Here is a 27,832-nt window from a genome sequence, read left to right as displayed (position 1 = left end):
AAAAACCACCATGTTGGAGCCTAATATAGCAGCCCTTTTACAAACCGCTGTGTACTTAGGCCTCGGCCTCTCATTTGAAATGTCTCTCTGACATTCATCAGCGTTGCCATGTAACTTCCTGTGATAACACACTCCAAAACCACCCTGCCTGGTTAAATGGGATAGGACCCTTATGGGAATTGCTTGAGTAAGACTGCATAAAGAGCCAATATTTCCCTGATGTGCAGTGCCATGTTTACAGAGGATAAGGAGACGCTTTTGTGGTGAAAAACAACAGCAAAACGTAAATTCATCCTTGTGCGATGAGTTTGGAAGATCAGAGAGAAGATTTTAAACCTGCATGCTGCTGGAATTCACAAGTGTTTTTAAATGGTTTGACAAGAAAAATGAGGTTTGAACTTAAATCTAGCCAAAATAAGTAAATCATGTGGGTGAACTCTGGGTTTGTTGAGCCCTGAAGTGAAACTGGATGAGAAAAAAAAAGAAAAAAAAAAGTGAAGCAGCCGGATACTAAAAGGTAGTGTGCAACAAAAACAGAAAAGTGTGCCTTTATTAAAAAAGAATCATTTATTAATTCAAGCCTGAAAAGATAACATGGCAAAATACAAACAAACACTCAACTGCGGTTTTGAATGCTCTACACAGGAAGAACAAAACCGCAGCACATCTGCTCCGCGCTGTGTTATCAACATTGAATCAACTAATAACTCCTATACTCCTCAGTACTACCAAACTACAGCCATCCCTGCTGGGGAGATGGAGAGAAATTCTGGGTAGTGGTACACCAGTATACCACAATTTCACAAAGCTGTCAATGAAAACCAGTTAGAATATCAAATATTACACAAGCTTTTGGAGTCACAAGGCGTGTTTGTACTCTTAAAGCAAAAAATGTAGTAGAAAAAAAATACAACTCAAGTCTGTTGATTTGTCTGTCAGTCCATTTGTGTGAGATCAATATGGAGCATATCAATGCCTGGTCCTTGGTTTGTTTTGGAAGGATGAATGTTTGTTTAGTCAGACTCTTCCTCTGAGCTGGCAGGTGTGGACTCAGCCTCTTCCTCCTCTTCCTCCGATTTCTCCGATTTCTCCGATTTCTGGTTAAAGAATATACAAAAAACAAGAGTTAAGTATACATGTGTAATAAGGAAAAAATACAAAATGTTTTTATTCCAACAGATGAAATCAAAATACCAAACGTTCACTTTTTGGTCTTGCTTCTCCATTTTCAATGTTATGAAAAATATTTCCCTGATCTCAGAATTGCTCGACAACAGGAAGGCGTACGTTTTACACGGCTGCACCAGGGCTCCGTTCCTCGTACATGGCTCAACTAAGTCGATCAAATGTCCAATTAGCCAGCTTAAATGAACCCAATCTCGGTTTCTCAAAAGCCATCAAGACGACATGGGAGCGAGTAAAAACTAAACACAAAAACATTATTCAGAATGGTGAGTCATACAATGTGCCATGGAAATGTATTGAACAGCTGTTCAGTGTCCTATCCTTCATATTTTAGCAAACAAAAAAAGAGGGCTGATGTAGTCGAGACGGAGGTAGGAACTAAGACTCCAGATTTTACTCCTGCGGAGGAGCTGGCACTCCAGCACAATTATTCTTGCCCACAATGGAGGGCATAGCTTAGGGCAGCTCCTCTGGAGAGGTGGGCTGTACTGGGAGGAGGCTTGGGAATGTAATGCACACATCCAGAAGTTTCTTAAGCACCAAATGAACTTTACGAACACAACACGGCATGCAGCGACTCCCCCGATGTTCTCTGCATCGCTGACACTGTACAAAAATGTACCACTCAAAAAAAAAAAGTGCATGGCTGTGATCCACTCGGTGATCCACCCGGTGATCCACTCTGTTAGATGCTCTCGATGCTCGGCTGTGCCGTGTGGCGTGTAATGTACGGCTCCAGAAGGTCTCGTAAATAAATGATTCCTTGTCGGAAGAATCAATAGCGCTCGTACAGGAAGTCATGATGTTAGAGGATTTTGGCAGTCTCGAAGATCTCTCTCCCTATAAAACTAATCAAACTAATATCGCTCCATCAATGGGATCTCTGAGAAATGGCGCTGCCATTTTTTTCAGGGGAGTGGCAAGCTTATCTAGCTAACTTAAGTTGCCGGCTCGAGCTGGACTATCAGTTTAACACAGATATACATCGGTATCTGTGTCTCAGATATGCCAGCTAGCTTTTTTTTATTAAATTAAAAGTCCTCTCTCCTCCTCCCATTAGTTGATTCGGACGGCCAGATTCACTCCAAATAGTCAAAACAAATACAATCTCTGCATTGATCTGCAATGCAAACTTCCAAGTGTTTGAAAACAATATTTATACCATAATGATGGATACCAAAAGTATCTATCATTAATTAAATGTATATGACATAACCAGAGATTGACTCACGACAGCCTGAATGTCTGAATGTTATGGTGAACCGAGAGTACCGCACAGAAGATGGACGCAGCCCGGCTGGTCATTACGTCCGTTATTAATTTACCTTCTTCCTCTTGGACTTGCTCTTGCGGTCAGTGTCCGACGAACTGTCCTCGCTCGTCTCTATGAACTCTCGACTCTTGAAGCTGTCGTTGCCTCCTCCCCGCTCCTTGTCCTTGTCTCCTCCCGCAGACTTCCTCTTCTTCTCCTCCTTCTTACCTCCAGATTTTTTACTCTCCCTAACGGGTGAAGGGTGGTGAGAAATGAGTTCCATATATATTACACCAGAGGTCACCAACCTTTTCAAAACCTAGCGCTACTTTATGGGTACAAAAAATACAAAGGGTTATTAACGATACAAACTTCCTGAACAACAAAGTTGCACAGTTCACCGTTTAATAAGAGTAATATATGTGAAGTGACTGTCTGATCAAATACAAATATAAATTATTCCTCACAATAGTTATTACAATGAAGTTGTATTTCAAAACAATGTAGTTGTAGTTATTCCAAAACAATGAAGGTAGGGCAAAAAACATGTTTGTTTGTTCAGTGCAAAAAATAAGTTACTTGTTTACTTCTTTACTTACTGCTAAATAGCTTATTGTGGAAAACAATAAGCTCCTTTTTTGCAAAATAAAAAAGAATCAGTGCAGATGTGCGAGGCATCCTGTTGTATCAGTATTAGTGGCTGCAGGAGCCGCTTTCCATTTCAAATCTTTTGAAAACAGGGTTGTATATTTGATACGGTCCGTCCCAATTCTTGCTCAATGTTGAGAGACGCAACAGCAGAAAAGACGACCCCACGAACATCTCATAAAGATCGGCTTTTGGCAAAGTGCCAAGAATCAGCGAGTTGCGCATGCGCAAACGTAACCAATTGAAGGCGTACGGTAAACATTTAAAATCAGCATTTCCTCTTGCGGGTGCCCAATAAATAAATACCGCCCCAGTTTGAGGAATACTGACTTGAAGGGAAAATGGTGTTCATGTATTTTAATGACAACCACAAAGTGTGCAGGCTTTGTCACTGCAGGTTTGACATACGCACAACATTGACTTCAGAAATGATCAGAGTTCATATGTACAGAAAACATTTTTTTTTTTGACAAAGCTAAAAATGTATTCTATTTTTAGAACATGCATTGCAGGCGGACTCACTTGGTCCCTGCAGGCGACCAGGTGCCCGCGGGCATCATGTTGGCTGCCTCTGTATTAGACTGATTGTTTCAAGGGAAAAAAACATGAGTTTCTGTGTTGTAAGCCTTACTTTTTGGAACTGGATGTTGCTCCTCCACTCCCGCCACCATCAGCACCGCCTTCGCCGACGCTCTCTGTGTACTCTTTCTTTGCTTTGTCATACTGCCTCCTCGCCTCTGCTGCCTTGGTGTCCCACTCCTGAGGGAAATAGAGAAGCGGGAAAAGTAAAGAGGATTGAAGAACGTAACACTGGATTTGTTGAGACTCTTTTCTCCGCAGCACAAGTGCTATGGCACAGATTTGCAGATCTGGCTTTAGTTCTTTGAGATATCGTACTAGAAAACAGTTCTATATCATTCACAAACATTCATTATCATTCATTATCCAGTGTTGCAAGAGCAATGGAGTAAACGCAATCCAAATCATCTCTCCTCCTCATTCTCCTGCCTCACCTCCTTCTCGTCTTTGCCCAGTTGTCTCCACATCTCTCCGGCCTTCTTGGAAATCTCTGTGATGGAGATGCCGGGATTCTCAGACTTGATGCGCTCGCGGCTGGCATTAAGCCACAGCATGTAGGCGCTCATCGGCCTCTTGGGTCCTTCTCTCGGCTTCTTCTACTCAGATTAAAGAAAGGAAGGGATTTTAAATTATTCAATAACTCAAACTGTGCACTAGTTTGCAACACGAGAACTGGGAAAAATAAATTGCTGCTATTTTTGATTTTTTAATCAAACAACTAAATACTCCTCACGTGTTCTCTGGCCACACGGCTCTTTTACCTGTTTACGTGGTTTCCTTTCTTTTTTCTCCTTGACCACTTTGGGTTTCTTGACCTTCTTCTCCTTCAAGCCCTCGTCAGCGCCGCTACCGTCCCCGTCGTCACTGCTGTCGCTCGCTGACGCATTGCTGTCGTACCTGACGTAGGTGAAGAAACAGAACAGGAAAGTCAGCTGTTTGAAGAATAAAAGAATAAAAAGGGGTGGACAGACACAAAACAATAAGTCACTTACTCTTCTGCAATGTCATCATCTTCTTCTCCGGGGTTAAATGACTCATCTAAAGAGTGAAACAAGACCGGAATTCAAACCTGCTGCTCGTCCGAACACAACATGTATTGCTTACTTCCGGCATGCAGAACTGTTGCTCACCGCTTTCGCCGTCTGATTCGTCGGTGTCGTTGCCCTCCTCTCTGATCTTGCCCTCAGCTTTCATCCTCTCCAGGTAGGCGTCATGCTGGTCCTCGTCCGAGTCACTGTACTCGTCAATTTTACCCTTCATGCCCTAAAAAGTAAACTGCATTGTCAGAAACAAGACACAAACCCAACAGTAACCACAATACAGCATTAGGCATTGGAGAGTTTCAGAGCTGGAATTAAAATACTTTCATAGTTGATTATTTGGTCATTATTGATCATTTAGTCAATGAGATTTAGAAAGGTACTGAAAAATGCTAATCGCAATTGTTTTGTACAATTAACAGGACAAAAACAATATTCAATTTACAGAAATCCAAAAACACAGACTTGAAAAGTGGCAATTATTTGGGATTTTTACTTAATATTGGACTTAAACAATTATAAATTACCAATATTGTAGTGTAGTTACCTTTTGATTGACTAAATGATTCATTGACAGATCGATAATATGAAACACCATGCTTCATGAATTTCAAGCCTCAAAAACATTTCAAAGACCATTATTATATTCTGAACCTACAGAATATCTCTTACTGTTCTCCGTGTTGCTCGCTCATGGGACTGTTCCAAGTCAGATTCAGTAAACTCTCTTAACTGTGCAACCTTGTAGGAAATTACAAATAGCTATCTGATGAATGACATCTGATGTTAATGAGCAGGTGAGATTTTTACTTAGAAAAATGTAGTCTGTGAATTTCCCGTTCTTCTGTATTTGTGCCAAGTTTCTTTAACAAAAGATGTCACTCAAAGGAAGAACCCCCCCACAGACAGCATTGTGTTGTAACCGTATCTTCGACCAAACTGGTTTCTTCTCCTCCCACGTGGTCTTTCCCATCTCAATGCATCAAGGAGCCTCTTATTAAAACACCAACAGGACACGGGGAGCAGGCCCATTTGTTTTCATTAACCTTCTCGACTGACCCCGTCACCATGGCAACAGATGGCCCAGAGAAACAGCGTTGTCAGCCGGACCAGAAACTTGTATATGTGCTGACAGCATTAATGCAATCAGCACTGCCTATGTTAAGCAGTGGTCATGCCGACAGCTGTGTCGAGTGTTAAAGCACACCAAAACCCCCCGGGCCACACATTAGTCAGCACGATGCAAACAACTCTGCACGCACGCACACACACACGCACGCACGCACACGCACTTCACCCCCATGATTAGTCATAAATCACTTAATCGTATTGGTAATCTTCAACCAAAAGCAAGATTTTAGGAAACGATCCTCAGTAACATACACACGCCATGCAAGCAGAAATCACACCGATAAAAATCAAGTGTCTAGTTCACACATGACGCCCATGACCATACCCACCTTCTTCTACAGGGATACAAGGACAGACACACAGGAGAAGGGCAACAAGCATCAATATTTGGGATGGAAGTCCAACAAAAGTCATGTAATGTCTCTGTTCACAAATTGAGAGAAGTTGAAATGACAAATGAGTTTACCTCTTTAAACCCTCTGTTCTTGATGTTGAGCTTCTTGGCGTTAACAAAGTCAAACAGTTTTCCGTACTCTTCTCTGAAGGGAAAGAGAAAGTTTTTAATTTACGAAATGGATTGAAACTGGATGATATGATGTAAAATCTACATTTCAATATGTTGTCTTTTCTCAATAACAATGGATTCAACTTTAAAGTTTCCACAGACACATTTTTAAATAAAGCTATTACCATTTTGTTTAACATGGCTTTCCCCATTAAAAAACTAAATATTTTGAGGAAATATTGGACAGATTCAGCCAGACGCATTTGTCTTTGAGGGGGAGACTGCATCCTGTTTTAGCAGACGTATCAAAATGGTGGTAGTTTTCTGTGTCATTTTTTATTTTTTCCACAAGGCTTGATAGCTTGTAACAGGCGGTGGCTAAAACAGCGTTAGTGAAAAATACAATAATATCTAGAGGGATTTTAGCACTAGAGTCAGGTTTACATCCAGAATCAGCACACATTTTTTTGCTGCCAAAACGTTCACGCCGCTCATACAAACTCTCGCTCTCTGTATGGGAAAGGACTGAGAGAAGGAGTTCTCACCTCTCAATGCTGCTGAAGGTGAATTGATTTCCCTGCTTGGTCTCGATCTCAAAATCAAAGGATCGCGTTGTGGTGGTGCCTCGGGCGAAGTTGACGCAAGAGATCTCCTCGAAGCGCAGATGCACAGGGGGCTTGTGAACATAAATGAAGCCCCTCTCCAGAGGGTACAGGAGGCCTGAGGACGCCTTGTAGGAGCAGGTAATGCACTGAGCCCCAGAGTGACTATGGGAGAGTTAGGCATGTTTAACTGGATTTACTTATACATAGAAGAAATTGTGTTCCGAATGCATCCAGTGTGCTTACCCCTGGAAGTTTCCGGGCACAGTGATCTTGCGGTTGACCAGGGCCTTCATCACCCTGCTGACCATCTCATACAGAGACCCAGACATGTTTTTACTGAGTTTGCCCTCAAAACGGCGCTCCACGTCCTCCCTTTGAAGACAGAGGAAAGGACAGATTTACTATTGCGGAATGAAAATACTTAACACAGCTTTGTAGTGATTGTAAGCAACAATGCACATAAGTAGTAGCTGTTGCTACTGTAAATGTATTTAAACTGCTCCTCCAAACCTTTGCTTCCCCCTAGTGGATACATCAAAAAGGGAGCTCATCTTATTATTGAGCTGTTAGCATAAGAGAGTGTTAACAGGTCTTTAATACAAACTTCCCAACACGTCTATGGCTCATATTCCACATGGTGACACGTTGCTTTTTGTTCCGAAAAATGGCGTCATTTACTGTCACTTACTCGCTCATGTTGAGGGTGAGGCTGAGGTCCTCTTCTTTGGAGAAAAGCAGGATGAGAAAGTGATAACGCGTCTGACCTTGCTTGATGGGAGGATCCAGACTTATCTAACAACAAAACAATGACAAACGGGGAGAAAGAGTTTGCGAAAGATCGAGAGTACCAGCAACATAAAAATGCTGGTTTGGAGTGTCTGATAAAAAAAAGGGACAAACGTCCACTTACCACAAAGAACATCTGCCTCTGATCCTTGTGCGGCAGCAGGAATAGACGGAGGACGGTGGTGTAGGGAATCTTGTAGTCAAAGGTCTTACCATGGAGGTGAAGGAAAGTCGGGTAAATACGGATGTCGTACCTGAGTGTGGAAAAAGAGAAATGAGATTGAACTCTTGTTATAGTCTTAACTATGGTGAATGGCGTAAACAAAATCACTGTATGACCAACCGGGTCATGTTTGAACATCTAACCAGAGTGGCTTCCCAAGCCAACACTACCAATGGTTTTGTTTTTAAGATTTGGTTTTCAATTGATGGGATAAAATAAACATTGTGTTGATTATCTACCTTCCTCTGGGTGTAAGACACTGCAGCTCTTTGAAGATACACACAGCGTCTCCTGTGGCCTGGATCACATCAGCCTTCGACAACACATTATCTGCAAACGCCTGCAGGAAAACACGCACTATTATCAAAGTAGATTTACTTTTTTTTTTTTTTTTGGCACTTCACAGGGAGAGAGCTAGCAGTATAGAAAGGAAGAAGCCCATCGTTCCTCACCTCCACAGGGTCTTGTCTTTCATCGGCCTGGCTGGGAGGGACGTAGAAGCGGACCTCCATGAGTGAAACGTCGGTGTCGTCGTTCTGGTGAAACTCCAGAGTGACTTCGTTCTTCCCCGTAGCGCATTGGGACACGTTTGACAGTGGGACTTCGAAAGCTGTACTGTCATTTACTTCAAATGATAACAGTGGTCCTGCGGTGGTGGTGGAGGAGGGAGAGAAACAAATGTCAGTGGCAGCTTATTTTTCAAATCTATTTCACTCAGGCGCTGTCATTATAGAGCTTTTTATTGAAAAAACTATCAAGCATAATCAGGGTTCTCAGCACGTTTTTAAATATGTTCGTTACAGAGCAGTAGGGTAAAATTATATTTTGAATCTTGGAGAATAAGAATTGACACTGTCGCTGGCACTTTGAATCCTGCTCTTCATTCTTCAAACAGCATATCTATTAGAGCTGAAACGAGCCAATTAACAATTATCATCAAATTTCAGCAAAAATGAAAAACATTTGCTGTTTCTCAAATGATTGCATATTTCATCATTTTCTTACATTGTATGGAGGAAAAAAATAAATTAAGTAATCTGCAGACTAATCGATAATGAAAATAATCTAGTATACATTACTTCAGTGACCATGTGCCAACACTAATCCCTCAGTAGCCAACTGGTGAGGACAATTTGGTTATTGCAAGTGTCTTGTTTTTTTTTTATACCTGAGAACTTGGCTGTTCCCCAGTTCCATCCCTTCACACACAAGTCCTTCTCTGTCAGCTCCACTTTGTAGTTAGCCTTGAAAAACTCAGAGATCTTCTCAAAGTCCTGATAGACAGAAGGTAAGAAGGGGCACGAGACGAAGTTTAAAAGGAGAGGACATGAATAAAAGAGGGGTAAATACACGAAAAGGACAGTGTTAGTCAGGCAGCAACACACTTTTGCGGCATGGATAAATTCTTAGAAAAATATCCTCCAAAAAGGGTGAGGGGATGGAGGGTTAATTAATCACGGAGCAATTTTAACCACGCCCGCCGCTGAGGCCTCTTGGGAACACTAGAGGTGAAGGTAATCCATCTGCCCTCCGTGTCCTCCTCCCCTCCACACTGCCGCTGACAATCAGCCTGTTTATTTATCTTGCAGGCTCGCTTACAACTAGAAAGGAGACACACAGTCACACACAGCGACAAACACATGCTCAATCACGCACACACAGGCACTGTCCTAGCTGTACACACACATGTGGAAGTGATTGTGGTGTGCGAGTGAGCAGGCCAGGGTAGAGACTCTGTGGGAAACAGAGTTTACGCACCTGGATATCTGCCTGTCCATAAGGTTATTAGAGCCAATTAGAGACCAGAGAGAGCATGTGTGTGAGTGTGTGTGTGTGCATTCATCAGTGTGTTCGTTAGCCAGGATTAAGGCATCGTTTGGATACGAGAGCATGTGTGAGCAGATGTGTAAACGCATACTAAAAAAGAAAAAGAAAGTCAAGAGTTTGTGCAGAGGTGGCCTGTTTTTGTCGATGTGTGTGTTCATTCCCAGTGTCCTCATCAGGCCTGCTGTTGAGTGTTTCTCTACTCCTCATTACAGTTTTGGCAGATTTGTTGTTGCTCTGCTCATTTAATCATAATAAACACAGACCCCCCACCACACACACACACAAACACACATACACACACACTTCTTTAAAAACATCCACATTTTCGGACCAATAGAGCTGGCCAACTTCCTGCTGTTGTGTCTCCACACAAAAGGATGGCATTAAATTATTTCTTTGGGAACCAACAGATCAAATTCTGATAATACAGCAAGCCACGTCAGAAGGGATAGGTAACGCGAGGATGTTATGGATACCAGTATGTTTTTCAATAGTCCTATTGGTTCTTTGATTGTTTTGTGAGAAAAAGACAATTAAGGAAAGGTTGTGTACAAGCAAAGTGCCTGTTCAATAGCTTTACCTAAATAGTCAGAAGCCAGCAAAGATTCCTGCTTTAAAACAGGAAAACTATCAGTAACTGAATAAATAAAGGCTATAAATCCAACATGGCTTTTGAAACCAACCTTTTTTCAGAATTGTATTTTTAGTAACCCAAAAAATATTGAGGTTGCATTACCAGTTCTGGACAACCTGGAAATTATTATTTGTATTATTTACCTTTGATAGGGTTCAATATCCAGATGCAACCATAGCATGCAGCTGAGGACATTCAATTTCACACTCTTAATGTAAACAATGATTTCTCTGGTCAATAAACATAGAAGGGAAACAAACTGCTATTACAGCCTCTGACCCTCAAATAGACAATTACAGGTCAGCTACATAACCGCCTCTCTTAGAGAGATTGGTTGTCTTGCTCAAGGACACTTCAGAAGGACAGATGCATCAAAGCTCCTGTATGGCTCGCCAGCAGCTAAACCTCCTGCCAACTCCCGATTACCGACATTGACTGTGGGATAATAAACAATGACATCATGCCAAGTGCTTCGGGACGAGAAGATCCATCTACCAAAAAAACTATGCTGATTAACCCCAGGAGACGCCAGCGCTCGCAGCCACAGAATCCAGGTTATACCCATTCCTCCGTCCCAATTTTATACTTGCGTGCTGACATTCCCCATACACTCAGAGCAGCGGGGGGAAAGGAATTTAAAAAAAAAAATAGGGTGATAAAAACAAATGCGACCACAATTTTTTTTCTTGTCTGTCTTCAGAGCCAAATTGTTTCAGTGGATTGATATAAACACTGACTCACATGAGTCGATGATTACACTGTTTATGGAACACACATGCTAGCGCTGGTTTCCCTCATTAATCCCATTAGGAGCTTTGGAGAGAAGAGTCGACTCATTCACATACTTTTGATAACAAGCCACACTCCAAGTGTTGGCTTTTTGTGCAAGATGGTAGCGTTTTTATCAAGGCAATGTCAGAACGAGATGGAAAATGTTTCCTGGGCCCCCTTGCTCGTGTTACATCTCTTGTCATAAACACAACGCTGAAAACCAGCAGAGTGTGTGTGCTAGTCTGTAATATTCCACTGTTAGCTTGTTCACCTCTGAGTAAGGTAACAATTACTTCCCAGAAACAGAAAAATACAACCAGGAAGAAAGATTTAGAGTCTGTTCAATGATCCTAATGGGAAAAATGATGACAAGCTTTGAGAACCTGATCTGCTTAATAAACCTCAAAAACTGTAAGACCACAGCTTTATTAAAAATACACTCACCGTGTCCCTGAAGCCGTCATATTTGTAGACATGTCCTGAGTTGGTGCCCAGCTTGATGCCGTGACCTAAACACACTCGCCTCCACTGGGCCAGGTTGAGCTCACCAGCCTGGATGCTGTCCACCTTCCCCGTCTTACTGCTCTTATAAACCACAGTTTGTTTGCCAAAACGCAGCCGCCCATCATTCTGCAGCGACAAAGGGAGCAGGTACAAACAGACACAGGACTTGTGTTAAAATGTTGGGACTTAAAGCCTCAAGAAAGAGTTTAATCACTCTTTTTAGTTGTACAATGAACAATCAACTGACAAAAATGTAATCAGCCCATTTTGACAACAGAGTCACGGTCAAGTTGTTTGTCTTTCCAAGCAAAAATGAAAGAAATTCCAATTTTTCAGATGTGAACATTTTCTGCCTTTCTAAGTCTTCTACATTAAAAATATTCTCTTTTTAACCTTAATTTGATATAGCACTTTTCAAAGTGTGTCTCTGTTTAACATAAGACAGAGACAAACGGAAGAAAACTAAAAATAGAAAGACAATGAAGCAAACAATCAGAAAAATGTTGGAGCAGGGGTTACCAGGTGAAGGGTAGGGAACAGGAGTTAGCAGGTGATGGGTAGGAAACAGAGATTCGGAGGTGAAGGGGAGTTTGAAGAGGTGTGTTTCGAGGGCTCGCTTTAATGATAATTGGGGAAGCCTGACGGATGTGGCTCAACGTGTTATGAGTGTATATCAGTCTGTTTCTTAGTAATATTGTGAAAGGTTCCTGTGCACTTATTTTGAGAGAAGAGATGGTTGATGAGGATACTAACCCAGGAGCCTTTGACCTCCTGGTAAATGTCGTTGAACTCCAGCGTGTCTCCCATCTCAGCTACAGGCGACAAGTCCTCTACAGAGAGAAGAAGAATTACACAGGAGCAAACATCCACATGGCTGATGTATCAAGCACTGTACTCTTCAGTTATCAAATGGAGGTATGCAAGACAAAATGATTTGCAATGGTCTGAGGGTACATCAATGAAAAAAGGTGAGAACCTCTGCCTTCGAGTTTGTAAAATGAGGAGTTTGAGTTTCTTAATTGATGAAACGAGGATGATAATTGGAGGCTAAGCACCGAGTCGCACTGAAGAGAGACAGGAGCCTCGATGTGATGGTGTCTCCACTACACCGTGTTGTGGTTACTTCCGTTAACTTTAGCTTTGTATTCACAAATGCATGTTTGACCGACGCTCGCTAACGTTACTAAGCACGGGTTAGTGTTGTGAGCACGGGTTAGTGTTGTGAGCTAACTTCAGCTCTCAGTTCCGCTGGCTGTGAGCGAGCTGTGAGATCCAGCGTGCGCACATTTCGATTGATATTTCCTTCTGACGCCAATCGATCAGTAATCGATAGGTCTAGCCGTCTGGTCCAGCAGTTACTGAATAAAAACAGTAACTTAAGTAACGTCCATGCTGCGTAACAATAGCTAAGCTAACTTGAAATGCACACGGTGTGCTTGTTTTGTCGTACGTTGTGGCGCTGAGTTCGACCAACTCCTCAAGCAGAGTAATATGCGACACTGACTACATGCACCGCCCCACTGGAGACAAGACGTGCATCAAATGGAGCGCTCAAACTAAAACTAGGCCGGTGAAAAGAAATCAAGTGATATTCAGTTCATTTTGTGAACAAAATAGCTCAACGTAAAGCACGCGGGCGGAATATGGTGCATTGTTACATACACATACATCAAACTGAGTTCCTAAACAAGCGATAAAATACAATTTTAAACTTCATGTCTTACTGCCAATGTGATGAGCAGCTTCGTCTGTTTCCCGCGTGTAGCACCGGGAGCTAGTGCTACGTCACCGGAAATAATTGGGGCGGTTTGTATGTACTTCCGGTTTGGTGAATAATTTCTTTTTTGTCATTAAAACCGTACATTTAAAAGCATCCACACTGTGACGTGTTTTCACCGCAGCTGTGTTTATTGTAATTTTAGTATAGAGTAGCTCCTGGCAACTTCTGTTTGAAGACGTGAAGTTGTTGCAGAGCAGACTGCAGTGCCCACTCATCACCTTTGGGTGGCACACGACACATCTATTGATATTGGTATAGAGTAGTAGTTTATAGTTTGCGCTTCCATTATATGTTATATTATTGTCAAAAGTGTATGATACAACCGTACAGAACACAGTACCCCACTACAAGTGTCGCATAACTCCAATTGTTTATTGGATTGAAAAGTGGATAAAACATAATTTACTAAGTCACAGTCTAAATAGTTATTTACATGTTGAAACTGCAGACAAAACTTGATATGACTGCGGCAAGACCCTGGATCTAATACAACTCAAAGATAGCCTACTCGTGTCCTGATTAACATGACTTTTGGACTTTTAACTTTGTTGGGCTTTTGGACAGGAATAAACCGCGTGGCCATATCCCATTAATAATAAATTAAAGAAATCATTGTATGATCAGGGCCGCAGTATATCAAGTTATAATCTAATCTAATGTAACATTTAATTGTGTATCTATAAACAACATTTCAAATAAAATCAGTTTACAGAAAAATAATAATAATAATAATTTGGACCCAGGACAAATTGTCATCTCCAGTGAAGCTTTCTACTTAAATTTCTCCCCTCGTGCACGCACACAATCATGCGCGCGCCACGCTGTGAGTGCTGTTGGTTTGCTGAGTGACAGCCGAAGGTGAGAGGAGAAGATCGCCGTAATCCACGTGTCAATAAAATACTAAAAGTAGGGGAGTGTGGGGAGAAGATAGAAACGCCGTGGAGCAGACGAACGATTGTCTTCATCCTCTCCATTTCTCATAAACAGACAGAAAAGGCAGACGTAATATTTCCAAATAGGGACTAGTGTATTTAATGCTCCATTGATAACTTGTGTCGTAATACAGTTTATGAGAGGCCTCTAAATTTATAGGCCCTGCCGTCCTTATATTCTTCGTGTCAACAACTATTCACATTATTGACTGCTCAATGAAATCTTACCCCGATTTCTAAACCGTAAATTGCCACAACTTTTTCCCCTTATATTCCATTATATTTTAAAGTTTTAATTCACATGCCTATACATTATTTAAAGATTACATTTGGCCTTCTTTTGCGTAAAGACTAGGACAAAACAAATAATTATTCTTAATTGTTTATTGTTTTTATTTTATTCATAGAAAGGCTCACAAATGGCATAATGAAGTTCGACTACTTGTGGAAAAATATATACAATTATAGATGATTCTAAAAAGGGCGAGAAAACGGTTAGATGATTAAGAGAGAACATGTAATTCCTTATTTTCAGGATGATTTGAGGGTCGGAGGGGTTGCCAGGTCCTCCTGGCCTGCAGAGATGTGATCCAGCAAGACTCGCACCTTGTTAAAGGGAAGCGGATTACAGATCAAACGGCCGCAGTCAGATCGCGTTCAAGAGGATGACGAGTGGAGAGAGACAGATATGAGTTGTGACAAGTCCCGAGGTTCAGCGGCTCTGTCAAGTCGGGTGATGCGTCAACCCGGTGAATCACCAGCACCGAGGAGGAGGATAACGACAGAATGAGAGACGGGATGGGGAGGAGGGGGTGGAAAGGAGAAAAGGGGTAGAAAAAAGAGGAGGAGGCGGAGGTACATAAAGGCTCCACCGTCATTCAGTCTGTCACACAGACCACACACACCAAAGTCAGCGGAGCATCAACGTCGAAACCTCATCCTCTGATCAATGAGATTTAATCGACATCACCTGCATTTCCAATGAAGCTCATCCAGAGTTGCGTGAGGAAGGAGAACAGATTTAATTGATGAAAAGTTTCAGAACAGCGAACTAATCTACAAGAGGAAAGAAGACATTATTATCGGGTTATTTTAGCTCTTGGATGAACTTGTGAGAGCGAACTAAACGGAATAAAAGGATTGGGATAAATGAAAATGCTTTGCGGAGGTAAGTACATCAATCAAAAAAGAAAAAGAAGACACCTCAGACATCTTTCCTGATCTAATTATTACGGTATTTTATTACTTTTAGCAATTTTCCTGTCGTTCGTCAATATTGTTTTTTTTTAAAAATTAATTTAGTAAATTGTGAAAAAAACTGGACCCAGAAAATTATGTGCTTGCTATTTTTGCACACCTAGATATAATCCTATCGTGTGGATTATTTGCGCATTGTGCGGCTATATGCGTGGGTATCTAATTACAATAATGGTCTTATATTCCATTCAAATTGTTTTTGTTATACAGAAATTCAAAAATCTTGAAAATAATTGTATTTATGATCGTTTTTAACTTAACAAATTAGTTGAAATATGAATGCAAATAATGTATTTACATTAAAAGATGTATGATGAAGAAACAGATGGGTTTGGGGCTCATCAACAAACCACACAGACATTTTTTTAATGAACAGACTTGTTCAACACAGAAGAAAACTTTTGTTAGTTTTAGGGATTCTGTTTTATTCTTTCAAAAAATGTGAAGGGGGAATGTGAAATTAACAGACAACAAAGACAAATGAGTAAAAGGACTAAAAGAAAGTGTGTGTTAAAAAAAGAGAGGGGGGGGGCAGTAAAACAGTAAAAAATGACAGAGGTTGAGGAGGTCAGAGGCAGCTAAAGCCTCTGTCTAGTTAGCTGTCAGTGATATGAGAAAGTACATGATTCACGTTAGTCAGGGTGTGAATGCGCACACACACACACGCACGCACGCATGCATGCACACACGCACACACACACACACACACTTTCCCCATGGGACTGGAGCGGCTGCTGCTTCATGTCTATGAAAGGAAGGAACAGGAGGTGAAAGAAAGACAATACAGAAGGATGGCTGCGTGATGAAATGATGCGCTGAACTGATGCGCTGAACTGAAGATCACCAAGTTCCTCTTCCCCCCCCCTTGCTCTCCTCTAGATGGTCACACCATGAGGCCGAATTTGCTGATGGCCGGCTGGTTCACATGAAGTGACCTATAGACAGTACACAGGAAGAGCACAGAACAAACTGCTACTCCCTCTGATACTCAGAGCTCAGATGTTGAAGAACATTCTGCCTTTAACACACACACACACACACACACACACACACACACACACACACACACACACACACAACTCACCAGGTAGACACACAAAACAACATGTTCCCACACATAGTTGCACATGTTTTTTCTTCTTTTAAATACACATAGCCTTTCTGTCTTTTTCTATCTCTAACACACACCGATGCAGACACACACACACACACACACACACACACACACACACACACACACACACACACACACACACACACACACAGACAAGGCCTGTTATTGCTGGGAGGGTTGAATTAGTGTCGGTGTGTTTCAGATAAAAGCGTTAGTGTGTGTTGGAATAGCGAGCTAAAACACACCCGCCAGAAGGAGGAAACAAAGGAAGAGTGAAAGAAGAGAGAGATAGAGCAAGGGATGTGGAAAAGAGAAGAAAAAGTGAACCTTTCACATCTTTTGATTTGCTCAGCACCATCCTCAATTCTTCACGGTATATATATGGATGTCAGGAGGATTTGTGGAGGTGGGGGTGGAGGCTGGGTGTGTGTTAGGGCGAGAGAGAGCAAAGAGAGGTAGAGACAGATAAAAGTAAATAGAGAGAGAGAGAGAGGGAGAGAGGAACTGGTGGTAGAGGGGTTAATGCAGTGCAGATTCTCGATTGACAGAAGTTAGAAGCACCCAGAGGGAAAGAGAGAGAGGAGAGTAGGGGGGACTGATATAAAATGAGTCGGTCACGCTTTGAACAGTTACACATGCTGTTTACATTTTTCCCAAATTAACATGGCCCCTCGCTTCAGAAAACTCTCCCTCTCCCCTCCACCAACTCCTTTTTCTCTCCCTCCTTCCTTTCAATCCTCTCTTCCTCCTCCACCTCTCTGCTGTCTCTATCCTTTAAGACCCCCAAATATCTCCTGATTCAGATCCTGAATACCACAACATAAATGAATCTCAAGTTGCTCGTTGATTCCTGCTGTATAATCAGCTAAATACCCAAAAAACATTAAAAGTACTCATTGTGCCCGAAGAATGACCGGTCGGTCATGGTTGAAGTAATTTAAAGTTTGTCCTCGGAAGTTTAAAAGTACGTTTAAGTTTATAAAGTACCATAATTGAGGCACCTAAATAAATTGATAAGTAAAACAAGTGATGAATATTAAATAAAACATTCAACAAAGTTTTACAAATATTTTGTAAAATGTTTGTTGACAAATCGGTTATTTGGTCGAGAATGTCCAAAATATGTGAAGTTCAAATCCCGTTTTGTCCACCAAAGGTCCCAAACTCAAATATGTTCAGTATAACATCAAATTAGACAAAGAAGCAATCCTCTTATTTGACAAGATGTTACTTGAAAAACATTCTTAAATGACGACTCTATTATCAGGATAGCAGTTTTCTTTTTTTTTCTCGACTGACAATTATTTGACTAATTGTTTCATTATTCCTCAGAGCTGTAAATAACTTAGTTAATTTTTTACTTTCTGTGTAACAAAATTCAATATTGTCTGATTCTATTTTCTAGTGTTATTTTGGAGAAAAGAGATATAGGGAATAGCTGGGGACACGAGGGGGGTTTAAGCTGTAAATTAAAAACCGAAGGTCTAAAAAAGGGAAGGAGGGAGTGAAAGATGTAAATGGAGAGAACGAGTGCAGCCAATTAGTGAAACGAAAAGAGGGCAACGGTAATTAGGAAAGAAAGGAAGGAGACTTTAAGAAGGAAGGAGACTTTTTTGATGTTTCAGGAAGATTTAGAGGGAGAGGGGGATGGATGCAGGGACAACAAAATTGAAACCAAACATGGCGATAAAGCTTGGAGTGATTGGAATCCACAGATTAAAAAATATATATACATGGATGGATTAGTTTATAAAGTGAAGCGGGAGACAGACATCGGGGTAAGAAGGGAAAGTAAACATAGGACATTGATTTTATGACCAGTGAGAGACAGTTTCACAGAGAGTTTCTGGGTATAAACAACATTTTTATTGCATTTTTTAATTGTTTTCTTTCATCTTTGTTTTTTGGATCATTGATGTTGTTTGGCTATCCCAGTGTCTGACCGGTGCCACGAGGATCAATTTTAAATTCAGTATGCATAAACTCCAGAGAAAGGAATTTCATAGGGCAAGAGTTTGGAAAATGTCTGTGTTTATATGCATTTATTCAGGATAAGGTTGTGCATACATGGAGCTCCAGTGCACAATCTGGATGCAAGTGTGTGTGCACGTCTGTGTGTGTTGAGTTAGTAAAGGAATGCACATTTGATTGAGTACAGACTGCACATAAATCTGGCCTATAACTGTACACAGACAAAACACCGACCCTGACCCCAGACTGTCAAACCCACCACCCTCACCCCCCCTCATGCAACGCGTGTCTCTGTCCACTTCCACTTCGCTCATCCCTCACATCAGAATGCCGATGTTTTTATGTCCCTGGCTCTCGGCACAGGTGTGTTTATGTTTAGAATAAGCGCTATGACAGAAGGCATGTTTGCCCCTGGGTACAGTAACACAGAATAATTAAATAACTCTGCAAGAGACAAACCGTTCCTCAGAGTTTGGTTGCGATGTGTATTTCTGTCAACAACGCCACAACGAGCCTCAATGATCCTCCGGCTCCGTCTCTGACAAACAAACTACATGACAACAGATATGCAAGACGGGTGCACATTCTCGGAAAGACACATACATTAAACATTTTTAAAAAAAAATAAAGTAGCAATCTTGGGAACACAAATCTGTGATAAACTATATTGACTATCAGGTTCACTTGCTGGCCTTCTTTGGCGCGTTCAACCATGTCCCACTGTCTGGAAAATGGTCCAGGTGTAGCCAGGTGTCAGTGCAGAGTTTTGGTTCATGACACTACTGAAGAAGAATCTGGAATACAACTTGAACCTCTGGAAAAAGCGAGTAGTTAAAGCTTGAGTTTATTACATTCACACCCACTGATAACCAGATCATTTAATTGCCTAAATTAATTTGCCTAAAGCAATTTATTAAACATGTAGCAGTTTGGAGATGAACTCATTTTTATGAACTGAACTGAACAGATTTGCAACAATTATCAGATCACAATCCGATTTCATCCAGTCTGGATTGAAAAACACATCCAGACACACAAAACATTACACGTGAATCTGATTTAATCTGATTAACGGATTGAATTCAATTTAATCTAAAGAGATGTGTCTCCTGACTGTGAGATTAAATTCAAATCTGTCTTCATAATCACAACATGGCATATAACATGGCTGGATACATCCCTTCTCTGTCTAATAATGTCTAAAATTGTCCTCTGATGTAGAAGAGAAATCCTGAGGAGTGAGAGGATGTAGCCTGCAGCTTGTTGTGTTGGTTCTGGAAAACCCGCTGCAGTTTCAACATTTTGTTCCAAAATCTGGCTGCATCGCTTGATTAATGTTAAATCATGTCAACGTCTAACAATGTCGGCTCACCAAAAGTATGGCTTAACAATAAACTGTAGTTATGCTAAGAACTGTTGCACTGGAAAACGTAACGATTAAATATCTAATTTGGACTGGATTCTAACATCTTCGACATGATACTGATGTTTTCTTTCTGTTTAAGAGTTCTTTCAAGTGGTTAGAGCAATGAAGGGCAACCTCTTTTGGCTCTGGAGCGAGTTTTTCCTGGACCAGACTGGAGAGATTAACTTGCACATGGTTTTCCCACAATACCAAATTCTGTTTAAGCGCTTGTTTGAAACCTCAAGTGGTGGTGCATGTTGGAAAAGATGAAATACTAGTCCACTTGGATGGAGGCAGCACAACGCCCTCACACTCTGGGTCACTGGTATACCCAAACGCCGTCTGGAGTGTAAATGTCAAGTGTTACAAGGCTCTTTTTGCCCTGAATGCAACCTCGCACCCTATAATTCAACTCTGAACCCTGACCCAGTGCTGATGTTTAGTTTTGACCTATTAGGAGCTCAGAAGCTCTGGCGCCCAAACCTCGTGTTGAGCTTTGTAATGCAGATGGCAGCCAGACTCCAGAGGGCCAGAGCTGACTTTAAAAACCAGCGAACAAACTCGTAGTTAAAAATATGATCTGTTGTGAATAATGGAGCTTCCCAGTGTGTGCATAATTTGCGAAACCCTAATGGGTATGTGTGCCAAAATACGTTTCACACACACATAAGTGCACGGAGGCGGTTCATGGTCGGCCGTTGTAGGGAACCCCTGTTGCTGTAATGCAATCCTCCCACGGAGAATGTTCTGGTTTCAACCCTACCCTGCGGAGTGTGCTTTCACTGCCAGGTACACAGCTCCACGCCTGCAGGGCTACCCTTGAAGTTTGGCTATATGCCGACTACAATGTATATTGCTCAATGTAATGCTATATAACAACAACTTGGCCCTATGGGTTTGAGTTATCAGTTTACTGATACAAAAGAGCGGTTGTTTTAAGCCACAGTGGAGGATGCTTTTAGAATATGTCAGCACTCAATCACAACAACAAGAGGTTTTCACGTCTGGCAATCATCTCTGAACATGTGGCTGCACACGAAAGGAAACAGTTTGGAAAAGTTTGGGTTGATTTTTGCTCGGGAGAATTTTCTTTCGGCGTCCAAGGCTCCTTTTTTTTGATACCTGTTTATTCCTTCTGAATGCAACCCTTGTTGCTTGTGTGTGTCCTTTTGCTTCAGGGCTGTTTACTCAGAGATGTCGTGTTGATCTCGGACTGTTTAGATGCTAATGGGGGAGATGGCTTGATGAGCTCCAAATGTTCAGGCGTCGCTGAAAGACGCTTATTGCTTTTGACAGGTGATGAGGATTTTGAGGGTGAGGAGATCAGAAAGGGCTTGGCTGTCGGGGGTTGTCCTATAGACTGATTTCAAGGTGTGTGTGTGGGAGCATGTGAGAGCTGCATGGATCCAACCAGACATATTCTGGGAGAAAGCTTTGATGTAGCCAAGAACCCGGGTCAACAGGTAATGGAGGATGTACCAGTCATGAATAAGACACTTCTTTTCCCCCTTTAAATCAAGCAGTTGTTTGCTGAAGTTTTGTCCGTGTCCCTCAAATGACAAGCATTTCTAATCCTGTTTTAATTTCAAACTGCCAGTTTCCCAATCTGTCATTCAATCTTTTGAGTCAATTGATGAGTACAACTTCAGCAAGCTTGAGCTTGTTAGGCTAAAATTGTCATGACAGTTACTCGTTGTTCCCATGTCATCATTACAAATCGCAATATAGTCAAAGAGGTTAACGTCACTGTATTCTAATGATTTGCTTTCTTTCCGATCACTTTACATGTTCGGGTAAAGGCACAAAAGACAAAAACATTAAAAAAAAAATTCAACATTGTTTTCAGTGACACATTTTGGAACGTTCACTGTGATTATAACACAGCAGACTACACATATTTGTGTATTAAGTAGTACAGATTTATCATGAGGTTTCTACCCAACCCATGAATACTGATGTAAGTGGTTGACTCAGAAGAAAAAGGTGTCGACTGTTTTAGGTCAGTATTTGTTTTCCTAGAATCACTGAAAACGTGTAGAATGTTTAAACCAGTTCATTTTCATCCTGTGGGGCCCGTCGTGATGGATAGATGAAAGAAAAAGAAAAAAAGTGCAATAGAGGGAGAGTAGGAGAGCTAATCGGGGTTAATTGGCTGCTGTTATTTTTCCTAGAGGCGGAAAAGAGATAAAAGTGTCGGGAGAAAGAAGTGGGGAGGAGAAAGGTATGATGACAAAGAATAGAAAGAGTGCAGGGACTAGTTTGAGAGGAGGGAGGGATTAAATTGATGAAGCAACGAGAGGCCCGAGGTGAGTCAGAGAGAGACAGAGAGATAGAAAGAAAGTTGACACACATTGTGCAATACTTATTTCCCACCTGTTAAGCAGCAGCATGTTTTGCCCATAATTACAGCATAACTGACTGCCTATACGTCTGGGTGTCAGGAGGATGACAGAGTGCAGAGAGGATGGAAAGGTTGACGGAGAACAGAGACAAATGAAAGAAATGTGTGTCGCACTCGAAGGGCTGAAGACGCGCTGAGAGAGAGAGAGAGAGAGAGAGAGAGAGAGAGAGAGAGAGAGAGAGTTAGAAAGTTAAAGAGAGAGTGGGAAAGAAAAGTCGTGCAGAGACAGCAAGCCGGGGACAACGATAAGTGGAAGTACATGAGGTCCCTTAATGCTGAAAACCACCTTTCAGTTCCAATTTACTCTGTTTGAAATCAGAGCTGAGGCACTAAAAGGTTTCTAGTGTTGCAACCTCCTAACCCCCCTCCCGCACCCCCTCACCCCCCCCCCACCCACCCACCCACCCACCCACCCACACACACACACACACACACACACACACACACACACACACACACACACACAGACACACATGCACACACAGACACACATAATCATTGTATAAACTATCAGCAATGTGAAATCCACATATAAAATTACCACTACAAACATTCTCACAAACACTCACACAGTAACATAAAACACCTACACAAACACTCTGGAACCTAAACAAGAAGTCCACAGCAAACACACAACTGATACAAACACATTAATGTTTGTGATTGTAAAGAAAGCCACATGTCTGTGTCGTCGGCATATCAGTTAGGAATGAACGTGTGTGTGTGTGTGTGTGTGTGTGTGTGTGTGTGTGTGTGTGTGTGTGTGCATGGTAAAGCGCCTGTTTGCCCGACAGGCTGGTGCATTGAACATAGGACCCATTTGTCTGACTGTCTGCAGCTATTAAGTGAGGTTTTATTTGAAGCCAGAGTAAACCTCCGACAGCCAGAAACCTCTAAAATTAGATTGGAAACGGAAAAAGCTTTATTGGCAGTGTCAGATGACTCTGACCTGGCAGTATGTAAACAGACGAGGCCATTGCCATAGAGACAAAGAAATAAACCAGAATATTGTAAAAAAAAAATAAAAGTAAAAAAAAAAGAAATCCTATGAACAGTGTGACGGTGCGGTGACCGGAGCGACGCTTGGAAACACAGCCAGAGGTAATTTTTGTCTGTTGAGCTCTCAAATCATCATATTAATTAAAAACCAAACAGTTATATAACTCACCGAATATTGAGAAAATAATGGCAGAGATAAAGTTCACCTTCTTGTTATGATTCCAAATACCTCTGCAGTGTGTGCTAATTATCACTTGGACACCCACGACACCAGTGTGCTTAAAGAAACATCTCATACTGTCTGAGTTTTAATCATTTTTAATTTCTCCACAGTGCATCAACACCAGCTCATCTTGCTATTGGCTGCTGTCATGGCGGCGGCTCTGGATTCTTCACACAACCTGGCCAGCGAGAGGAGTTCGATTGAAAGCACGTACGAGCTGACCAAATACCTGGAGTATCAGCTCAAGGAAATCAAAGACATATATGTGAGTTGTGACACCTTTCTGTTTCAGATATATTTTTTAGTTCCCATTAAACCTGCTCAAAATCTATCTATATCATTTATCACTTGAATCCGCAGCTCCTCTCTGCTTTATGTCGGTTTATAGTGAGGAACCTCTGAAAACCCTCAGTACACTACCTGCTCAGCACCAACTGGTGAACAGAGTGGAGCATTAAGCAGCGAAAGAGGCACATGTTGTCCTCAGGAGATGGTAGAGATCAAAAACAGCGCTGAAAGAGAGTTGATATTGGACTTAGCCAAACCAATTCCAAAGAGAACAGAAAAACAAACTGAAAAGTGATTGTTGAAAAAATCCATCACAGTTTGGAAGTTGACTTCCTGGTTTCATTAACTGTTCGTGACCTACCACAGTTTTTCTTTATGTATTATTGCAGACATGACAGAATCACTCACGTTCAGTTTAACCCCCAAATAAAGTTGTTTAGATAATCTAACTAAACTGTTGGCTCATTAACACAGTGCCTGATATTGTGTTTCTGGGCTAATTCACCGCAGCAAGGAAGCTTGAAAGTACTCTGATGAATGCCCAAACTTTTGAAAAACGTAATAAAGCAGAATTATCCATTAAACTGTCTCAACTTTTCATCTGTTTTGTGTGTATCTCCTCCAGCTGACCTACCTAGGCCCTCCATTCAACGAGAAAGACTTCTCCCCTCCTCGACCCAACAGTACCGCTCTGTTGCTGCCCAGCGCCGCCACCCGCCTGGAGCTGTGGCACGGCCTGGAGAACCAAGCCCGCCTCGCCCAGAACCAGAAGGCCTACTCTGTCCTGCTGGCAGCAGTCAGGGAGTTGGCCCGCTCCACCCTGTGCCCCTCCCTCAAGACCTCCCTGCTGCACTTTTGCACAGGCCTCGATGGGCTGCTGGGCTCTATATCTGCACTGATGACCACCCTCGGTTACACACTTCCTCCCCCATCTGCTAACATGGGGAGTATCGCTGGAGAGCTGCAGTACCCTGTGAGGGGAGCCGGGAGCGACCGACCTGCTCCCCTCATGAGCCACAGCCTTTACAGGTCCAGAGCCGGGGCCAGGACCGAGCCCGCTCAGCGTAACAACCAAAGGCGGAGCGGGAAGGCGGTGGTCAGAGGAGAGAGGGAGGACGGCGTCAGAGTAGACCTGGTGGAAAAAAGGAGAGGGAGAGAGGGGAGGAGAGCGGACACGGCAGCAGCTGGAGGAGGGAGTGGCGGATCGACGGAGAAGGGAAGAGGAGAAAGAGGGAGAAGAGGGAGGAGGGAGGAGCCGGAGAGCGGGAAATGGTCTGCCAGCGAAGAAGAGAGAGTAGGGGAGGACGAAGATGAGGAGCGAGAAGTAGGTGAGGAGGGATGGAGGAGGAGAAGATTATTGAGCATCAACGAGGATGGAGAGGAGAAGGAGAGTCAGCCTGAACCCAAAGTAGAAGTGTTGTACTCGGGCACAGACGGCTCCAGCTCCCTTGGACTACCAAACATCCAAACCCACAACAATCAATACAGCTACAACCTGAACTCACATCACACTGACACACTCAGAGAAGAAGACACATTTATTGTGGAGGGACAAAGAGGGTTAACGATGGAGGAGGAGAAGCAAACATACATGGAGGCTTCTTTCTCCACTTTCCATCATCAGCGTCGGCCTCCTCGCTCCCTCCTCAATCCCACCCTCCCACCTCCTCTGTCCACCCTTTCCTTACTCTACCAGTTTGGAGCAGGGGAGGAGCACACCCTCCTCTCCCAGCCGCTTCCACTGTCTTTACAAAGGGGCACCTCCCTCCTTTCGCCTCCTCTAAATCCACTCCTTTCCTCTGCCTCCTCTGCCTCCTCCTCGCTGTTGTCGGTGAGGCCGACAATGAATGACTTTGCCAGGAAGGTGGAGGGATTTTGGATATTAAGGGAGCTGCAGAGTTGGCTGTGGAGGTCGGCAAAGGACTTTAATCGCCTGAAGAAGAGACTCAGAGGCTGAGACCCTGAGACACACAAGTGCAGTATATCGGAAAATCTAATATTTGCATAAAATCTGAGTGGGAACAAATTGACAGCTTGAACAGACAAAAGCACAAAAACACATTCTTAACTCATTCATTCATACCGTACTGGAATAAGTGAATGAAGGACGATTTGGCAGGTCACCAGAAGCATTAATGGAATATAAAGCCAAAACATTACCAGCACTGTCGCCCGCCTGATGCACATAGCAGCTCATTGAGCGAGACACACTGAGACTGGGCTGAGTTACCGGACTTCACGGCTCATAGATCAACAGAAATACCACTGTAGGTGGTTAGACACACCAAGCACCCACACACCCACACATACACTGCACACAGGGGTAAGCCAAGTGACCGGCAGAGAGACAAACAGTGCAGCCATTGAGTGAAAACCGATTCAGTGACCTCCAGATGTGTGAATCAGCAAACGTTCTTGAAAAGAAGAAAACTTCTGAATGGGTAAAAGACAATAGGAGAGGAGGAAATGGCCAGAGGGATGAAGAGGAGGGGAAGAAGGGGCAAGGAAAGGAGAGGAAAACGGGAGGAGGCGTGAGTCAGGAGATGAGCACTGGAAATAACGGGCAGAGGGGTGTTGCTGAGTAATCAGAAGTCAGTTACAGTAACTCTACAACAGCGCTACACATACTGTCCAGACAGAGAGGTGGTCAAACACACGCACATACTAATACACACACACACACACACACACACACACACACACACACACACACACACACACAAGCACGCACACACGCACTTATTGTGGTTTTTGGCACCCTAACCATTCACTTCTATGCTGCTTTTGAGTCAGTGTGCAAGTTACCATCGTTTTGTATTTTCTGTAAAATAAGTATAGTTTAACATGTTGGGAAATATACATATATTCTTTATGTATATCAGAAAAATGAGAGTCCCACTTTCACGTTTGTACAATAAAATATATAAAGACTGGAAACCCACCTTCAGCACCTCTTAACTATTGATATGTAACATATTTTTTGTTTGAAAGGGTAAAATCGGCATGTTGCAGTCTTGGAAACATATTGTATTTAGCTAAGAAACAATCCGGCACATAAAACCATAAATCTACTCATGTCTGTTAATTTTACACTTGTATTAGACAGATGATTGTAGCATGTAACTCCCTCTGTGAAGTCATTTTGTTATGTGTATTTAACATTTACCATTCATATCCATAAAACAGATATGAGAGTGGAAATACATATTCTCATCTAACGCTTAGAAAGAACGCAAACATTGTCGAACTCTTCCTTTCAGTAACTTCACACTCCTCAATACAAAACATTGGACACATGGATGTGAATCTTTTGTGACTTTTAAAACATGAAATCAGACACTTTCACCTTTGACAACTTACAGATGTCTTCATTTCTTTTCCAGAATAAATACATTGTTATGTCTCTACAATGTGCCTTGGATGATGTAGCTAAACGTTGTGGATCATATCTCTATAATATTTATTGAAAAAGATGTTTATTTATTTTTCTCCGCGGTGTGAATATACTGTATTGTAACTCAAGAGAGAATAAATACTAGCTTTTGTACAGAGCGTGGTGTTATTGGTCTTTTGGGAGCCCATTGGGAGGGAAGACAAAAAAAACAAATGCTTATGGGATTTTTGTTTGCAATGGTTTCAGTTTTATAGGGCTGGTTTCGGGTGATTGGCACAAGGGGAGAGGAGTTTGGGGTCGGGGAAACAAAGGCTGGCTCACATTCACGACAAAAAGTAAAGCAAGAGAGGCGGGGTATGAGAGACTTTTTATTTGTCT

General features: G+C 42.2%; 2 protein-coding genes across 5 annotated transcripts; one reads left to right on the top strand and one right to left on the bottom strand.

Annotated features, from left to right (window-relative positions):
• Window positions 1–544: 544 nt before the first annotated feature.
• On the bottom strand, window positions 545–13,469 carry ssrp1a (structure specific recognition protein 1a). Of its 4 annotated transcripts, none has more exons than XM_068592640.1 (18): window positions 13,415–13,469; window positions 12,444–12,520; window positions 11,631–11,816; window positions 9,123–9,228; window positions 8,407–8,600; window positions 8,194–8,294; window positions 7,856–7,985; window positions 7,634–7,737; window positions 7,189–7,317; window positions 6,886–7,107; window positions 6,302–6,374; window positions 4,795–4,927; window positions 4,657–4,702; window positions 4,426–4,561; window positions 4,099–4,260; window positions 3,717–3,844; window positions 2,511–2,685; window positions 545–1,097 (listed from the first exon to the last, which is right to left on the bottom strand). In XM_068592640.1, the coding sequence occupies exons 2-18, from the start codon at window positions 12,495–12,497 to the stop codon at window positions 1,014–1,016; spliced, it is 2,163 nt and encodes a 720-aa protein (XP_068448741.1). In that variant the 5' UTR covers window positions 12,498–12,520; window positions 13,415–13,469; the 3' UTR covers window positions 545–1,013. The 4 variants fall into 4 exon arrangements, with proteins under 4 accessions (XP_068448741.1, XP_068448766.1, XP_068448749.1 ...); XM_068592665.1 differs by having other exon boundaries at window positions 545–1,088; XM_068592648.1 differs by lacking the exon at window positions 13,415–13,469 and adding an exon at window positions 12,922–13,031.
• Window positions 13,470–15,512: 2,043 nt separating this feature from the next.
• On the top strand, window positions 15,513–27,550 carry clcf1 (cardiotrophin-like cytokine factor 1). The gene is made up of 4 exons (XM_068591208.1): window positions 15,513–15,570; window positions 23,883–24,037; window positions 24,686–25,793; window positions 25,881–27,550. Exons 1-4 carry the CDS (start codon window positions 15,552–15,554, stop codon window positions 26,015–26,017), a joined length of 1,419 nt encoding a protein of 472 aa, XP_068447309.1. The 5' UTR covers window positions 15,513–15,551; the 3' UTR covers window positions 26,018–27,550.
• The last annotated feature ends 282 nt before the right edge of the window (window positions 27,551–27,832 follow it).

The sequence above is a fragment of the Clinocottus analis genome, unplaced genomic scaffold (assembly GCF_023055335.1).
Source record: "Clinocottus analis isolate CAN_PGR_092001 unplaced genomic scaffold, fCliAna1.0.p SCAF_10, whole genome shotgun sequence".
Classification (NCBI taxonomy): Eukaryota; Metazoa; Chordata; class Actinopteri; order Perciformes; family Cottidae; genus Clinocottus; species Clinocottus analis.
The sequence above is the reverse complement of the archived record's forward strand: the minus strand, read 5'-3'. Positions and strand labels throughout refer to the sequence as shown.

Excerpts from the sequence above, each read along its gene's own strand:
- ssrp1a (XM_068592640.1), bottom strand. The coding sequence starts at position 12,497 with ATGGGAGACACGCTGGAGTTCAACGACATTTACCAGGAGGTCAAAGGC. Across the intron at positions 4,562-4,656 it reads GATGATGACATTGCAGAAGA|GTACGACAGCAATGCGTCAG; the intron begins GTAAGTGACTTA and ends CACCTACGTCAG. Across the intron at positions 2,686-3,716 it reads GCAACATCCAGTTCCAAAAA|GGAGAGTAAAAAATCTGGAG; the intron begins GTAAGGCTTACA and ends TTCACCCGTTAG.
- clcf1 (XM_068591208.1), top strand. Across the intron at positions 24,038-24,685 it reads AGGAAATCAAAGACATATAT|CTGACCTACCTAGGCCCTCC; the intron begins GTGAGTTGTGAC and ends TATCTCCTCCAG. Across the intron at positions 25,794-25,880 it reads GCACACCCTCCTCTCCCAGC|CGCTGTTGTCGGTGAGGCCG; the intron begins CGCTTCCACTGT and ends CTGCCTCCTCCT.